Source organism: Ambystoma mexicanum, chromosome 2p (assembly GCF_040938575.1).
Source record: "Ambystoma mexicanum isolate Mex_15411 chromosome 2p, UKY_AmexF1_1, whole genome shotgun sequence".
Classification (NCBI taxonomy): domain Eukaryota; kingdom Metazoa; phylum Chordata; class Amphibia; order Caudata; family Ambystomatidae; genus Ambystoma; species Ambystoma mexicanum.
Genome location: NC_090923.1, coordinates 1014317431 through 1014332371, shown reverse-complemented (window position 1 = coordinate 1014332371; position 14941 = coordinate 1014317431). Strand labels below are relative to the sequence as shown.

At 51.9% G+C, this 14941-nt stretch overlaps 1 protein-coding gene across 1 annotated transcript in view; it reads left to right on the top strand.

The window, feature by feature from the left end:
• MAP3K11 (mitogen-activated protein kinase kinase kinase 11) overlaps positions 1-14941 on the top strand; it is a 397361-nt gene that overhangs the window by 283670 nt on the left and 98750 nt on the right. Inside the window, exon 5 of the mRNA XM_069644857.1 lies at positions 209-449. Coding sequence (XP_069500958.1) covers positions 209-449 — 241 coding nt within the window. The remainder of the gene's footprint in view (positions 1-208; positions 450-14941) is intronic.

The window sequence follows — 14941 nt, the reverse complement described above, 5'->3', positions numbered from 1 at the left end:
CTGTTTCGTAAATTAGATTGAGTTATCTTGCAGCCAGCTGTATATCACTTGCGTATAGTATTTGTTCCCACTTTCTCAGTTGATTCTTCCTACTCCCTTTTCCAAAATACATTGTGCTAAGGCAATGCTAGTCTCCTCTCTAGCCATCTTGTTCCTAGTCAAGATCTCTCCTCAACCCCTGGGCACTAACGTCATTCTTTGCTTTCAGGAGTTGCTGAGCCGCGAGGAGGAGCTGAAGCGAGCAGCACTGGAGCAGAAGTCCCACGAGGAATTCCTGCGCCAGCGCGAGCACGAGTTGGCACAATGGGAGCTCGAGGTGTTCGAGCGGGAGCTGACGCTGCTCATCCACCAGATGAACAAGGAGAAGCCCAATGTCAAGAAGCGCAAAGGCACCTTCAAGAGGAACAAGCTCAAAGGGCGAGACAGCGATAAGATCGGCATGCCACTGGGTATGGTGCATTACACTGAAATAGCTGTCGACACAAGAAGGGGCACAAACAATGTTACTTCAGGGCAATATGGCTCTCTGCACCTTGTGCCAACTCCATAGACAAACACAGCCAGCACCTGCACTTGTTTTAAGGGAAAGCCGAGGTGTGTTACAGGGTGTAGCAAAAAGTAGGCCTCGGAGTTGTTTTGTTCGCCACTGAACAGAAGTGGGGAAAAATGTTTGTTTGTTTAGCACATGTTTTCTCAACTACTGCAGCAGTGGGGGTACGACAGACACCCCCTGCATCGCTTTTAAAGGGGGCTCGTCTGAGGGAGGTGGCATAGAGACTAATACTAGGAAACGCTCTTTGTCATTTTGGATGGAATTAAAGAGGGATGATGGCATTGCCAAGTGCACAGAATTGTAAGCCTACATCTGGGGTCATCCATGATCACACACGTGGCAACTGTTGCGAACTAGTGGAAATGGCTCACAAACAGGTTTAACTTTGTACTTACAAGTTTTATTTTTAGGTTGCCGGTAAGGCAATGCGTAAAGTGTTGTCAGGCAGGCATTTCTGTTCATAAAAAATCTCTTGATGTTTCTTTGGTGAATTCATTCCACTCTCCGAATGGAAATCGTGAAATCTCTTCCCATCAGTGAAGGCGTGGGTACTTTTACTACATTTCCCAGATTGCATCAGTGAAGGCGTGGGTACATTTCCTACATTTCCCAGATTGCTGCCTCGCCTCTATCACAATGCCATTGAGCCAGCGTTGATGCTTTCAGGAGTTCTCACAATTCTTTATCAAGCTTTGGTACTTTCTTTGTCAGAATGCAGTCTCATGCCTATATCCTGCATGCGTACTTCCAGAGTCTTTGTCCTGGTTCTCTCTCATTCTTTTTCTGCCAAGCTCACTATTCTCCAACACCTGTTGCCCTGCCTGTCACTTGCACCGCCTATTGCATCTAAAGTCTCTAGCGCTGCATGACCGCTGCACCTCTTAATGACCTCTCGCAAACTCCCTGGTGGCACCTCCAGCATCCCGTGCACCTTACACAATGCTATCACCTGGGCTCTCGGCTGTCTTCTGATCAGTGGTTGCCTGTTCTCTCGCCTCTCTGCTGGTTTCCAGCTGCTGCCTCCAAGTCTTAAAACCGCCTCAGCTACTGGGGTTCTTTGTTGCAGCATTTCACCTGGTCCATCCTAACCGCGAGCGGAGTGCCTCCTACTCCCATCACGATCTGACCAATCTGTCCTCCATACCTCATCAGCTACCACCTCCAATTCTCCTCTTCAGCTTCCTCACCCAAGCGGCTGTCTCTTCACCTTCTTATGCTTCTCAGACCTTCATCCCTTTGGTGGAAAGCAACATCAATGGTTCGCACTGGTCTCATTGGTCTACCGGTATGTTGCTCCTCTTCATACCACAGCATTCTCTGTTTCTGTCGTTTAATCACATGGTTTAGGAAGAGGAGGTTGTAAAACCTAGGCTTCCATATTGGATTTCATTCTCTTGAGCTAGTTGGTCAGAGGCTGGTGTTCTCCATTCACCTGGTTTACACATGTTGACCTGCTTTGTATACTACTTCCAGACGGGTCTACATACAATAGATGAGTTCCTTTTAATGTGTATTAGTTAGGCGGAAGTAGACACTTCATAAAATAATGCAACCACCATTTGTGTTCCTTTGTATTGCCACCTAAGCCAGTGCAAAAATCACAAATGTGAAAAGGAATTGACAAAGCCAAAATGTCTGAGTTCATCTAATGTCAACTGCAGCCTTGGCTGTCCAGCTATGTCCATCATAAGCCAAATGGCAGTCTCGCGTATCCAGGTAATGTCATCATACGGCAGGTGCAGCCGCACAGAGCTGCCATCTGCAATAGGGACTGGCTATGTTGCAATGTTGAAACATTAGGATTCACTACAAGGAAACCCGTTCTTCAACTCTAAACTATGTGTGCTTTCTTGTAATGAAGACTAATTGCTGGCATTACTTGCGGGTAGTCTTCATTACTCCTATTATTCTTACTCCTCAACCACCAGTTGATCCGTTTCTGATCCCTCTTATCACCTCCATCTGTAATAATAATGTATTTCTTATATAGCGCTACACACCCATAGGTCTCGGAGCACTGAAATACCAGAAGACCTTATTATCTTGCAGAGTCGTAATCAATGTATCGACCTTGGAAGGATGAAAGGTTGAGTTGGCCCAGCTGAGATTCGAACCTGCCACAGCAGGCTACTCAGATATCGGGGGCGAGCGCTTAGCTCACAGTGCTATCTGGCCGGCTAGTTCTAAATGTACGGATGGCAGCCTATTGGGCCTTTAAGGTGGAAACAGCCATGCCCATATTAAAACCTTCCTGTAGGAACTGTGGAATGGAGGGACAGAACACATTGAGGCGGATACCCAGTGTATTCTAAAAATAATACATGCTGTAAAGACACACCCCACTCCTTTTTTTATACTGTAGGTCCACTACCTAGTGGTAGGCACATTACATAAGAAACAAAAGGGGTGGGAAGAAAAGGGAAACCAACAGTCGCGGTATTTCTAGACCTCTTGGACATATGGAAGGATATTTAGGGAACTTTGGATACAATGTCATCAGAATTGCCTCCTGTAATCGGGCATTTACTTTAGCTGAAGCGGAATACATATCTATAAAAATGCATTAAACATTGACTGGTGCAGACTATTTTTCCAGATTTAGCTTTAAAACTTCCTGGACCCAAACCACATGCAGGAAAATATCCGAAATGCAGTTAAGTACCTCCAAAATCACTAGTTTCGGTGAGAAAGTGCACCTATAGAAATAAACAAGACAAAGTCCATGGGCATTCTGCATGTTTGTGGGAAAAGGCATGCAAGTCCCTGTTCTATCCCACAGATGCTGATTTGGCACTAAGCAACCCCAGAGGTGGGAACCAGAGAAGACCCCAATGAAGAGTTGCGGTGGTCTTTTCGATAACCATGTGCAGCACAGCAGGAGAAGCCCCAGTGGAATCCAGTGTGGAAATGCTGTTGAGACCCGCCTGTTAATACTCTCAACAATGAACCACTGTGGCCGATGAGAGCAAGGATCGTCAAAAATCAAACACCCCTGGTCCCATCGCACTCATTGTTGTTTCCCAGAATGTCAATGTCGGTTCCAGGAACGCTTAACAACCCACTACATACAAGGCTTCTTTTCCATGTGTGGGTTACGGGATGTGACTTCCCAGGGACTTGAACAACGGGCCAACGAAGACCGCCAACTAGGGAAAAGAAAAAACAGCCTCTTCAAGCGAGAAGCATAAGGAGTGTCAAAGGAGACTCAGAAAAGACAGGAGGACCCGACAAAGCAAGTTCCAGGTACTCAATGAAAAAAGTGCAGCTCAGCCACAGAAAAGGGTCCAACAGCAAAAGCTACAGTTGGGATGGCCCAGGATAACGCAAAAGAGCAGATGAGGTAGGGTGTTGGAGACTTAACCTCCCAGGTGACTGCAGCGACCAGCACCAGAAGGGACAACCACAGTGGACAAGTCTTGAGATGGTCCCAGCATGGACGGCCTGGTCCAGCACACGAGGAGGGCCAGAGAAGGACAGAGGGGGCCCATGGTGAATAAAAAGTTGCCAATAAACCCAACCAGAGATCAGGGCATAGCAGCCAAAGGATATGGCCAGATCGGGTCCTCAAAATGCTGAAACAGTGGGAAAATGGCAGCAAATCCTCCATCAGGTAAGTAAACCTCCTTCGTTGAAAAATTCCTGTAGAAATCTGAACTTGAATACAGGGTGTCCCAATAAATGCCACAATGCGCAGAAGCCAGCCTACCAATCACGTTAGGGGCTAGGGACAAAGGGTTAGGTGGGCCCTACATCTGCAACTTAACATATACAAGCTGTGCAAGGGCAAGCTCAAGGACAGAGCCTGGTCTAAACCAAAGAAAGCCAGCATGGAGGACACATGACTGCACAAAGCATAGAGCCCATGTGTCCCCAATGGCCATTTTACATCGCTTATGGGGTTTCCCTGAACAAAGGAAGCGCCTGAAAAATAATGGCTAGAGTAGGATTTAAAATAATACCTAGCTACCCCATAGCTAACAAAAAGGTTTGTTGGGCTACCAATCGGCAAATCAACGTGCACACCTAGTGAAGCCGAAACTAATTGACAGCTGCCAGAAGCCTTCCCTCTAAAACCAATATAGGGTGATATAATCACCCTGCAACACAAATGGGGTGCTTGAGGAGCACTCTTGTGCCTGAGAGTCTTCTCGGTGACACAGGGGCGTATTCTCTTCATTGGTAAACGAGTTGCAGTGGGCTTCAGGAGAACTCCCACTTTTAAACGGGTGTGATCCAAAAAGCAAGAGGGGGAGCGGGCAAAAATAAGTGAAGGTGACCTTAAAAAGGCCATATAAAATTACCCAAAAATAAAATTCTGTCTTATTAGAGTTTTTGTACTGTGCCAGCTCGCCACTGTAGTAGTCTCAAAGCGCGTACACGTCTGAATTAAGGTACGTTAAGTCCCACCCGGGGACAGCAAGACCCTAGTCTGCTTAGGAGAGGAGAGTGGCATTGCTTGTGCTGGCGTGAATATTAGGACATGATTTTAGCCAGTACAGCAATAACGTGTGAGGCTGTACTTTAAAATAGGGCAGTCAAAATGTATCGGTTTTTACCAGTGCTTATTTTTGTGTTATTTGAGCAGGTGGTTCGGCCTTTGACTTTTACCGCATGTCTGTGTGAATATGCAGCACCTTTTTTCTCAATGTGCTATTATTTGTGGATGTGTGCGTGTGTAAATGTGTTTGTGTGACTGTAAGTCTTTGTGTCGGTAAATTTTTGTGTTCGACTGTGTGCGGATACTTCCGTTGTCTGTGCACCTCTCCGAGTGTCTCTCCCTAGGTCAACCAGTTTGTGGTGTGTGGTCTTCGTGTTTCTGTGTGTATTATTATGAATCAGTCTGTCTCTTTTGTGTGTTGAATAGTCTGTGGGTCTTTGTATGTGTTGTGTCTTTCAATCTGTTGGTGTTTTCCTATGCATCTGGATGCATTGTACGTCGGTCTGTGTGTCAATCACGAAGTGAATGTGTTTAATTCTGTTGTATCATCTTGTTCAGGGACGTCATTTCACCAAATTGCTTGGGGTAGTGGAAGTGACATCACACAACCCTTGACACCCTGATGACATCACATGAAGTGGTCATTTGACCCCACCCCAAAGTGACATCACGGGAAGCGATGGAACACGACCTGTCACCCCTTGACCAAATAGGAAGCGGCATCACATAGCATGGTTTCTAAGTACACTACGATAAAATAGGGTTACGATGTCACTGTAAAGTGATATACATTTCTCCAGCATGGGGTCTGGCATGGATTCACATGCTCATGAATATTCCCCGTCGTCAGGCTGGGAATCCTCGGTAAAGAAAAAACCAGTATCAGTTTCGTTTCTGATCTGTCTTTCGTAGTAGTAACCAATCACTGATCTCTGCGTCATACTGACCACAGCCAATGGCTGCCCTCTACCTAAGCCCCACCTCTGGCAGCCATCTTCAGATTTTTACCGCACGTTCAAGTGTTGGGATCCTCGTGCTATTGCTCTCGAGCATTAGTGCTATTTTTCACGTTTTTTTTTCTCAAAAACTTCGTTCTTTCGGTCAAAAAGAGCCTCAAGCTCCACCGACTCTTCATCCGATCAATGGGGACCCGTGTCGGATTCGTCTACGCCCCTCAAGGGTGAAGATTTCGTCGAGCTACGCTTTTGGAGGACTCCAGAAGTTTCTCAGGCCCATCTCGGACATGGCCCAGGAGAAGGGAAGCTCGACACCCGGAAAGCTGTTCTGGGTCTGCCCTGGATGCCAGCTGCAGAATGTGTTTAAGGAGGACGAACACTCCTTTTGTCTTTGCTGCCTACATGAGGACAAGACGCACGTGTAGAAGGACTGTGCGTTTTGCGGCAACATGTCGGAGCGGACCATGAAGGACCGCCATCAACGTCTCGCCAACTGGCTGGAAGGGAAGAGCCCGTCAGGCGAGAAGAAGAGGAAGAAATCCGAGCGGTCTTCTAAGACCTTTGAGGACGCCCCGGCGACGGGGGTCCAACACAAGGCCAAGCACCGTGAGTCCGCTGGCACCGGGAGCGCTGAACGGTCGGGCTCTACGGGCGCCAGGCAGGGCACATCCTCCCCGGCACCATCAACCACGAGCCAACACTCTGGTTCGGGTAAGAGGAAGGCCGAGCACCCAGCGAAGCTCCTGGAGAGGCCCCGGTCGAGCTCGAAGGCCCCATCGGAGGGGGAGCGAGGCAGTGTCCCCCCCCCGAAAGGAGAAGGCGGCGAGCGCACCTAGGGTGGTGAAAGCCTTAATCCATCCGGCCAAGGCCTCTATCGAGACAGTCGCGGCGGCCCTGGCTCAGCCTGTGGAGACTACACCAGTGGTGGCAACCTCGGGGCTCAGAGTATCCCTGCCACCGTGGAGGGAGGCCTCTTTTATGCCCATCGACAGGACCCCCGTGAAACCTCCGGCGGAGAAGAAAAAGGGGGGGCAGGAGGTTGTCGTGGATTCGGCCTCAACCTCTGAGGAAGAGCTGATCGAGGTCTTAAGCCACGGCGTTGGCGTGGAAGAAGACCAGCCCGTCGGGAGGGATCCTGACGCAGGGGACGACGATATCGTCGAGGATGCCGACTGGGCCCCTGACCGCCCGTCGGACTCCCCTCAACCAGCGCCGCAAGACAACTCGGCGGCCATTTTGTTGGCTATACAGTCCTTATGCTCGGAGATAAGGACAAGACTGCCTTTAACACCAACGGAGGAACCGCTCCCGACGGGGCACCCAGAGCCAGGCCCTTCTGGGGGGATTCACCCTCCACCTCCTTTTCAGCCATCGCGCCCTGTTCAGCCCTCCTCCCCGTCCACGACTCGTGGGGATGATACGGGCACTGACACGGCCGCGACGGGTACGGACGACGAGGTTTACGACGAGGATCTGCCGTCGTCACCTCCCACCCGGGCTTCCCCGCCCGACGAGATTGGATCGTTTCACTCCATGATCGCCAGGGCATCCGAGCTCTTCCAGCTCTTCCCGGAGGAGAAGAAGGAAGGTTTCCTTTATTAACGGCGCGAGGCCAAGAGGAAGACGGTCCTCTCCGTGCCTCTACTGGACGATATTTGGGATGAGGGCCTCGCCCTCCTCAAGAACCCATCCACGACGCCAGCTAGAAGGGATCGGTACGAGAAGAAGTACCGGGTCCCGGACGCGGCCCCCTTGTGCCTCTGGGCACAGCCGACCCCGGACTCCGTCGTCTCCGCGGCGGCCAGGAAGAAAGCGGGGGGGTGCGGCCTCCACGTCGACTTCCCCGCCGGACGGCGAGGGAAAGAAATTGGATACGATGGGGTGCAGGGTCATCTCGTCTGCAGCGACGACGATTAAGGCGGCCAACGCCTTGGCTATCGTAGCCCGCTGCGATAGGGAGCTGTGGTACAAACTGGCCCCCCTGCTGGACTTCCTACCGGACGACAAGAGGGCGGATGCCCTAGAGATCTTGCAGGAAGGTGAGGTGGTGTCGGACCACGCCATTACGATTGCGACGGACATCGCCGACACTGGCTTTCGCCAGTTGGGCAACGGCGTGTGCCTTAGGCGGCGTGGATGGCTCAAGGCTACTGACTTCCGTCAAGACGTGCAGACCAGAGTCTTGGACATGCCGTTCGATGGAAACAACCTGTTTGGGAAAACAGTGGACGATTCCCTTCAAGCCATCAAAGCAGACACGGAGACGGCCCGAGCTCTCGGGGTTCTCCAGCAACGGCGGCCGCCCTTTCGGAGCAGCGGAGGCAAGGGCGCCTCCAAAGGTTCCGGCGGTGGATTTTCCACCTACCGTCAAGCGGTCCGTTCGTCGTCGCAGGAAGCTTACAGGGGTCGAGGCAAGTCAGGCAGACCCCGCCGTCGCCGCCAAGGAGGTCAAGGCGGCAAAGCCTCGTCGAAGCAGGACTGAACCGGCCGTGGGGTCGGGCCCCCACCGAAGCACCCCGGTGGGAGGCCGGCTGGCGAGCTTCGTCAGCGTGTGGGAGTCCATCTCCACCGACCGTTGGGTGCTGGACGCCCTAGCCCAGGGCCACGCGCTCGAGTTTCAAAGAAGGTGCCCGCACGTCCCCCCTGTGGCCAGGAAAGAACTTCACGTCCCTCAACTTCTCTTAGAGGTAAAGGCGATGCTCAGGAAGGGCGCCATCGAACTCGTCCCAAAGAGGCTTCGGGGCTCCGGAGTTTACTCAAGATACTTCCTCGTGAAGAAGAAGACTGGAGGATGGCGTCCCATCCTGGACCTACGACGACTGAACAAATTCATCAAGGCACAGAAGTTCCGGATGGTCACCCTCCAACACGTCCTGGGTCAGCTGGAGGAGGGCGATTTCCTGTCGTCGTTGGATTTGGAGGATGCCTACTTCCATATTCCCATCCTAAAGGGACACTGAAAGTTTCTCAGGTTCGTGGTCCAAGGGCGTCACTATCAGTTCAGAGCCCTTCCCTTCGGACTAAGGTCGGCACCCAGGGTGTTCACCAAGTGCCTCGCACCGGTGGCGGCGCAGCTGCGCCGAGAGGGGATCCACGTCTACTCTACCTGGACTGGCTCATCCGAGCCAAGACGAGGGAGCTCGCCGTGGAGCACACGGCAAGGACCGTCCAACTTCTCACGGACCTGGGATTCTCCGTAAACTACGCCAAGTCCCACCTGGTGCCCGCGCAAGACGCACTGTTTCTGGGAGCAAAGCTCGACACAGTGTCGCTTCTGGCCTCTCCGTCGGAGGAAAGGACGAGGGCCATCTTGGGCAAGGTGCAGCGGATGCTGGTTGCGGACGCGGCCAGGGTGAGGTCCATCAAGTCCCTCCTCGGAATGATGTCATCTTGCATTTATCTCATCCGCCTGTGCAGGCTCCGGATGTGCCCGTTGCAGAGTTCCTGGACGCGCGCTGGATCCAGACGACGGGCAGCTTCGAGGAGAGGATCACACTCGACAAGAGTTTCCGACGAGCGATCCGGTGGTGGGGCACCCGCGCGCATCGGACGGCGGGCATGGACTTCCAGACCCCCGGCCACCAGGAGACAGTGACCACGGATGCCTCCCTGGAAGGGTGGGGAGCGCACACCGAGAATCTGCACGCGAGAGGCCTTTGGCTCCCGACGGAGAAGTCCCTCCATATCAACGTCCTGGAGCTCCGTGCAGTGTTTTGAGCCCTCAGGTCCTTCCTTCCGTCACTCAAGGGCAAGGTGGTGAGGATCTTCACCGACAACACCACCACCATGTTCTGCATCAGGAAACAGGGCAGAACCAGGTCCCCAGCCCTGTTGAGGGAGGCCCAGGACCTGTGGCATTGGGCCGTCGCCCAAGGGATGTTTCTGGTGCTGTTCCATCTGGCAGGGATAAAAAACACCATCGCCGACTCACTCAGCAGGGAGCTGCGCTCGTGCCACGAGTGGGAACTACGACAGGATCTAGTGGACCGCCTCTTCCGACGGTGGGGCACACCCCAGATCGATCTGTTTGCGATGACGACGAACTCCCCAAGAGCAGGAGGTTCGCCAGCAGGTTTCCCCAGCCGAGGAGCATGGGCGATGCTTTCTCGTTCCCCTGGGAGGGCCTGTTCCTATACGCGTTCCCTCCATTGCCATTGCTGATCCAGCTCATCAACCAGCTCAAGAGGTCCCGGTGCAGGATGATCCTTGTCGCACCTGCGTGGCCGAGGCAGATATGGTTCCCGGACCTTCTGGATTTGTCAGCGTCCCCGTCTATCAAGCTGCCAGTGGACGCGGATCTGCTCTCCAGGGAAGGAGGCGCCATCCTCCATCACGACCCGAAGTCGCTGAACTTGCAGGCCTGGCTCCTGCAGCGTTAGAGTTTGGAGGATACGACATACCGGCCGACTGCAGAGAGGTTCTTGCAAAGGCCAGGGCGTCCTCAACTCTTAAATGCTACGGACACAAATGGAAGAGGTTCTCTGTCTGGTGCCACGCACAGAAGATTAACCCTCTGCGGATTACGGCTCCCCAAGTACTGCCGTACCTACTGACGCTGGCCAAAGCTGGACTGGCGCACGCGTCCATCAAGATTCATCTTGCTGCGATCTCCCGATACACCAGAACTACGGGGCGGACGTCCTTGTGGTCTCATCGTCTGGTGAAAGAGTTCATGAAGGGACTGTTCAGATCGTTCCCGCCGGTGAAGGCTCCGGCCCCAGCCCCGGCGTGGGAGCTCAACGTGGTGCTGACCAAGCTCATGGGACCTCCGTTCGAGCCTCTGCACTCGGCCCCGTTGAAGTTCTTGTCGTGGAAAACAGCGTTTCTTGTGGCCATCACCTCCGCACGACAGGTGGGAGGGATCCAGGCCCTTTCCTGCAAGGCCCCGTGCTTGACTTTTCACGACACGAGGGTAGTGCTCAGGACGCACCCCTCCTTCATGCCCAAGGTGCCGTCGGACTTCCACCTCAACGAACCCTTGGTGTTGCCTGTTTTCTTCCCGTCGCCTTCGTCGCCGGCTGAGAGGACTCTGCACTCGCTGGATGTGGCTAGAGCGCCGAAGTTCTACGTGGACCGCACGAAGGGTTTTCGGAAGACGTCACAACTCTTTGTGAACTTTGTACCTGTCAATCAGGGGAAGGCTCTCTCGAAGGCTTCCATTTCCAGATGGCTCTCCGGCTGTATCATGTACTGTCATCGGTTGGCAAACCGACCCCTGCCTGGCCGTCCGAGAGCCCATTCCACCACAGCGATCGCAGCTACCACGGCGTTCCTATCTGGTGTGCCCTTGCTGGACATCTGCAGGGCTGCTACGTAGAGGTCGACGCACACTTTCATGAAATTCTACTGCATCGATCGGGATTCCAGGGAGGGGTCCAGGGTCGGCCAAGCAGTGCTGCGCAACCTGTTTGCCTAAGGTGAGCCTGGTGAGGAGGTCAGATTTGCTTAATGTTGAGTTTGATGTAATGCTTAATGTTGAGCCTTTGCCACCTCCCGTGGTTGTGCATGTGTGTACTGCTATGTATTCTTTATTCATGAGCATGTGAATCCATGCCAGACCCCATGCTGGAGAAGGAACAAGTTACTTAACTGTAACTGTTGTTCTCCAGCATGGGTCTGGCATGTATTCACATGTGAACCCTCCCGCCTACCCCTCTGCGGCTCTTCACTTGGTCATACTGCCACTTCACGTGCTACCAAATCTGAAGATGGCTGCCAGAGGCGGGGCTTAGATAGAGGGCAGTCATTGGCTGTGGTCAGTATGACGCAGAGATCAGTGATTGGTTACTACTACGAAAGACAGATCAGAAACGAAACTGATACTGGTTTTTTCTTTACCGAGGATTCCCAGCCTGACGACGGGGAATATTCATGAGCATGTGAATCCATGCCAGACCCATGCTGGAGAACAACAGTTACAGGTAAGTAACTTGTTCCTTATACAAGAATGGATCACCATATATATTAGCACATATAGGCTCATTTAACAAATTACTGTGAATGCAAGAAGACGTCCAAGGCCAAACGATGTGTTAATGTATAGCACTTGCGCTTAAGCGCTTCACACAGTGAGACGGCCTATAAGGAACCAGCAACAACCCACCCACAGCGATACAGCTCAAACGGAACCAGAAGTATCTGAATCAGGATACAGACCCCACTAACCCAACCTCAATTTTCTGCATACTTAACCCACACAAAACTCACGCAACCATTTCTCTCCCAGCAATCCGCATGCACTTTACTACACTGCATCAACACATAAACGGCACCTACAGCACATGAGGTCTCATCCGATCCGTTACTTGCACCAAAGCCCGGCACTTAATGTATATCTAGCTGAAGTCGCCAACAGCACACCACTTCTCCCACTCTCCTACTCTCCTACTCCTCTCCTCCCTACCCACCCTCCTTCCTGTTTATAGATCCACCAGAGCGCCTGGGGACCAACTCCTTTGGTGACAGTGCACTATATAAGTGTTTTTAACATATCATAACATTTAGAACAAATTTACATACAATATCACCCAACCTGTATTGGTACTAATTAATCAACCTCAGCAGGATGAAAAGCTGAGTTGACCTTGTCGGGAGTCGAACCTGCAACCTGCAGATCACACACACATTACAGCAACAAGCGCTCAACCCACTGAGCTATCGTAATGGCTATAGCTATCAGAAAATAAGCCACTCCAGAAACAAAGGGCCTCATGCGGCTGGCCACAGACCAGGAGCCGAAATTTAATTTAATAAAGAGAGCAATGGAGCCCTCGGTGGTCGACCCCTTAAACGACGTCCCTGGTCTTGTTAGCCTCGATTTCTACTGGTGGTCGTCGTTCTGCCTGGCTTTTACGTGAACAGTAGGAGCTGGAGTTCGATTTCACTTGGGTTCGCGCGTTTCTGTTTGTGCGTTTTTTCCTGTGCCGCGGTGTGTTTGTGCCCAACACTAAATATAGGCAAATCTGTGTATATTGTGTGTGTTTTCCTCCATTTCCTTGTTGCATGTGTGGATTTCCTGTGCCTCTGTGTATGTATTCGCTTGCAGTGTGAAGTGCGTGTCTTTCTCTGACACACGTAAGTTTGCATAATGTACCTACCTCGCCGTTTGTTGTACACGTGGGTCAGAGGTGGCGGCGGCGATGTATGGATAGCAAAGCCCCGTCTCCACCCGTGTATCGCTATCAGTGTGGCAGGCTTCCTGCTACTGCTGCAGGGCCTTCCTTTATCGGCCGGTGCCCTGTCCCAGACAGTCTGTTGTTCCCCCTCATCCTGCTGACTCAGGCCTGTGGGTGTGCAGCGTGCACACTCGAAGCCATTGTGCTGTGTCCTGGCAGGAGTTGGGTTCCCCCGCACTAGGCCCCAGCCAGGCCTGTGTCTGTGTAGCGCGGCCCAGCCAGGCATAGCAAGCAGCAGAATTCCACAAAATTGCATTTCTTGGCCTCCTTTACCCACCACTGTCGCCGACCATGACACCTAGAGGCAGAGAGTCTTGGTGGGAAGTCGGGCGAGACTGGCAGGCCCGGGTCTTTAAGTAACTCCGCAAGGCGAATTCGCCCCTTTATATATCTGCTTGATCTCCAGCTCGTGGGGCCTAAAATCCCACGATACTCTAGGACAGAAAATAGCAAATCTCAATGGGGCACTCCTACTGGAATCCATGGATGGGGCGATGAGTGATGTTTAAAAGGCAGCCCACCAATGTCCTGGGTTTGGGGGGATATTTGTGGTTCCCCGTTTGCTTCCCTGGGGTAAAGTCACCTTCAACCAGGTTGACCAATCGAACCCCCTTTGAACCTGCGCTGTTTACTTCCTGGACCTTCGTTTGGAGTGAGCATTTTCTTCGTTGGTGGCTATGCTGTATATTGCACGCAATTAGGAGACTGTAGAACGATTGCAAAAATGTCGGCAGGCCTTCTTTCTCCATTTTAAGGACATACGGGCACAGGCTGTAAGCATCAGGGCTCTGCATCCACCGGTTCCTCATCTCATTCGGCTGTAATTGGCACTTGTGGAACTCGTTCCACTCGCGGCCCACCCAGGTCCGAGCAACAGCATTCCACACCCACTCAGCTATCAGCCAGGCATGCTTGTGCCACTGAGCCCTTCAACCAGCCACTGATCTCAATCCCTCCCACCCTGTTGTACCACAGAGCACTCGAGCTGCACTGCATCAGGGACTGGGAGCAGTGCCGTCTCCAGGAAGCAAATCTAGGGGGGGGAGGTAGAAGGGGCCACAGACAAAAGTAGGGGGGCACCTATAAAAGGGCAATGTGTATGCTTTTCCCAAATTGACGCAGGCAAAGTAGGCCAAAGAGGCCCGGGGGAGGTTAAAATCATGCATTTCTACAGCAAGCAATTCTGTTATATATATTTATAGTCGTTGAAAAAACGTTGTTAAAGGGACGTTATGGTTAAGTTGCACTAATTAAAACCTATGAAATTCAATGAAAACTTTTTGTTAAAGGGACGTTATGGTTACAAGTAAAACCTCAGAAGTTCGCCAGTTGTGGTAAGCTAAGCAACCATAACTCGCACCACCACTGTGCACTGCTAAGACTAACACCCAGGACATCAAAGATGACAACATAAATGTCATTGATGACATCACATTTGAAATACATTTTGATGAAAAGTCCCTACAAGGGGTTGCGTTTATAATGTTGGTAACAAGATGTCGGGGGTGATTGGGAGACCTATCGTGAACTACTTAATCTATTAAACAATATACTCTTCTAAACAACATTGGGCCTCATTATAAGTTTGCTGGTCCGGTAGTAACGGGGCCGTAAAGCTACCGGCGCCGTTACTACCGGACCGGCAAACTACGTGTTCTGCTCGTGGGTGCCTTTTCTCCCGCTCCCGCCAGGTCTGACCTGGCAGGTGTACCGGCACCCGCGAGCAGAGCATGTTGGATGCACCGGCACCATTGATGAATGGTGCCGGTGCATCTGGCTTCCCCATTCCCATTGAGCCCTATGGAGCTCAAATGGGAAT